The sequence below is a fragment of the Austrofundulus limnaeus genome, unplaced genomic scaffold (assembly GCF_001266775.1).
Source record: "Austrofundulus limnaeus strain Quisiro unplaced genomic scaffold, Austrofundulus_limnaeus-1.0 Scaffold547, whole genome shotgun sequence".
NCBI lineage: Eukaryota > Metazoa > Chordata > Actinopteri > Cyprinodontiformes > Rivulidae > Austrofundulus > Austrofundulus limnaeus.
In genome coordinates this window covers 338,184-340,873 of record NW_013952949.1, presented here as the reverse complement: position 1 = coordinate 340,873, position 2,690 = coordinate 338,184, and the positions used below count along the sequence as shown (strand labels likewise).

Sequence of the window (2,690 nt, the reverse complement as noted above, 5' to 3'; positions counted from 1 at the left end):
TTTTTTTTGATTGAAATAATTATTTTTTTGATTGAAGATGCTTTTTGTTTGATTGAATCATAAAAACACAAATTTACCTCCATAAAAACCTTCAAAATCAAGATGTCTTTTCCAAGGGGCACCTGGTCAGGATGTCAGGAGCACACATGATAAAAGACTAATCGAAACAATTTGCAATGTTGGCTTAAACAGTGTTATATCAAGGTTTGATTTCAAAGTGAAGGGCAAAGCATAATCATGATATTAGCAATGACTAAACACCATGGTTAAGAAAATACAAGCAATAAAATAAAAGAACAGGCAATAGTTATAAAATACAAATAATGGAAAAATCTGTTAGGATTGAACTGGAGGTTAATGAATCCTGACTGACTGATCAGTCTGTTTCACACCAAACGGTCAGCAGAGCTGAACACTCTTTTTCCCTAATTCAGTTTTGACAGGACAACAATGTTGGAACATATAGGGCTCTTCAACGTGTCAGAAACTAATATTAATCACAAACTAACAATTAGCATTCGTACTAACTTAGATGGTAAATGGTAAATAGCCTGAACATACACTGTTCAAAAAAATAAAGGGAACACTTAAACAACGCACGCTAAGTCCAAGTAAATCAAACTTTTGTGAAGCACATTCAACTCTGTACAGAACAAAGCACTCAATGCGAATATTTCATTGATTAAGATCGGGAGTTAGCGTGCGTTGTTTGTGTTCCCTTTATTTTTTTGAGCAGTGCGTATTATATAGTGCTTTATCAAGTCCCTATACTTTGTATTTTTCCCCATTTCATATTTAAAAAAATAAAAATATGATGATCTACAGCAACAAAAACTGTTCAAACTTGAAGTGTTTTTCACAACTTCATTATAAGCAACACTTAGTCTTTTCATAGCTCTGCCACTTTGGTCACCAAATAACCCAACGTTTTGGCAAAGAGCACCTACCTCAACATTGGAGACAAACAAATTTGAATCAGTTTTTAATAAATGTAGCAATGCATTCTATTTGGAAGATTCCTATTTGCTTTTTGGTAAATAAAAGACTTTAGTGCTTTATTCAGACTTTGTTTTAAATGAAGAATCGCCTTTCAGCTCCAAATGCTTTAAGGGAGTTTCTCATCCTTWAATTTTTTTTCTGTCCCATTTGAGATCTATGGAATAGCAATATTTGCAACATTTTCCTAACAAACTAACCTCCTTTTATTTGTCATTTGCATGTGTTTTGCTGTTTGACAGGAATGTTCTGACTGGTTTCTATCTATTTTGTTGTAGTGCCATGCCTGAAGATTGTGCTGAGTAAAGGTCTGGGGATTGGCATCATCCTGGGATCAGTCATGGGTAAATTTCTTCTAAGTAGAACAGACAGCATGTGTGACTCAGCTGATAACACTCTTATTAGGATTGATTTTTAGAGAACCAATCAAAAATTTCTTTTTTACTTTATTTTGTCAGAATACTTTATTGATCCTCAAGGGGAAATTACAGTTACTGTATTACAGCTGCCACTGTTCAAGTAACCAATATCTGATAAGTGGTTTTTAGTCCAGTTTTTCGTTCATGGGCAAATTGCAGCTTTACCAATGGTTAATACATAAACATGTTATCATGTACAACTCACTTTGAAACAAATCTGTTGRACATAAAGAATAAATGAATGTAAGAAGCTGCTTGCATAAATATTGCAAAGATAGATCATGTCTCTAAAAAGCCTGCAGATAATTGTGCTTGAGAACAAAATAGCATGTACTGGTAACATTAATATGTTATCATTAAAAAARGAAATTAAACCGCAAGTAGTCTTTTTAACAAACAGCTAATGCACARATAACTCAAAATAGCCTCTCCCRCAGCATGAGGGGCTGTTAACCTGCCCTGCAGGGTGTAGAAYAAGCTTTCTAATCCAAAATGTACTGAACAATAATTTTGGTTAATTCAAGTGCATAAAAGTAAGAAAAGAATCCTTCCTATTTGAAATCTTGCTGGATCTGGCAGCCCAAAATTTCAAATAAGACTATGCACAAAAAAAAGGGGGGGGGGGGCGAGATGAGAGGAATTGTTACTATAATTCAATAGTTTAATATGATGACACTTCATGATTTAGATAACAGAAACATATCTGATTCGAAGACACACTGGGTTCTGATAGGTAAACCAGCAAAATGTAGACACAGCTGGCTACAACATAAAGTGATCAGTCACTGAAAATAAGATTTAAAAAGCCAATACAACCTGCAGAGCTGGGGTGCGCCTAGGGAGGGGTCATGGCTCTGCAACTGAATCTGACCTCCACTTTCTCTCTGACAAGTCATTACAAAAAACTGCTCAAACTGTAGGATTGGTATGATGACAATTTTTAGCGGTTTTGAAACCGTGATGCTTTTATATCGCAGTATACCGTGAAACCAGTAACCAGCCAATGCCTGCTCTGTTATATTAAAGGTGAAAAATTCAGATTTTATTTTTAATCACAAAACTCTTGACATTTTAAGGTGTAGGGACCTAATATTCTCTATAAATATCAATAAATGCAATACAACCACACTAGTTTAAAACTGATTTAATATTCCAAGTTATAGAAATATACCTAAAACCAGTATGGGTCTTTTGAAATGAAGAACAGTCAAACAGAATTTCGACTTTGTTAGAACAGTAACAACAAATTGTTCCATCATCTCTAAATATATATAT

At 34.2% G+C, this 2,690-nt stretch overlaps 1 protein-coding gene across 1 annotated transcript in view; it reads left to right on the top strand.

Annotated features, from left to right (window-relative positions):
• mpdu1b (mannose-P-dolichol utilization defect 1b) overlaps positions 1–2,690 on the top strand; it is a 14,232-nt gene that overhangs the window by 5,219 nt on the left and 6,323 nt on the right. The window contains exon 2 of the mRNA XM_014026355.1: positions 1,275–1,340. Within this exon, the coding sequence (XP_013881809.1) occupies positions 1,275–1,340 (66 nt within the window). The remainder of the gene's footprint in view (positions 1–1,274; positions 1,341–2,690) is intronic.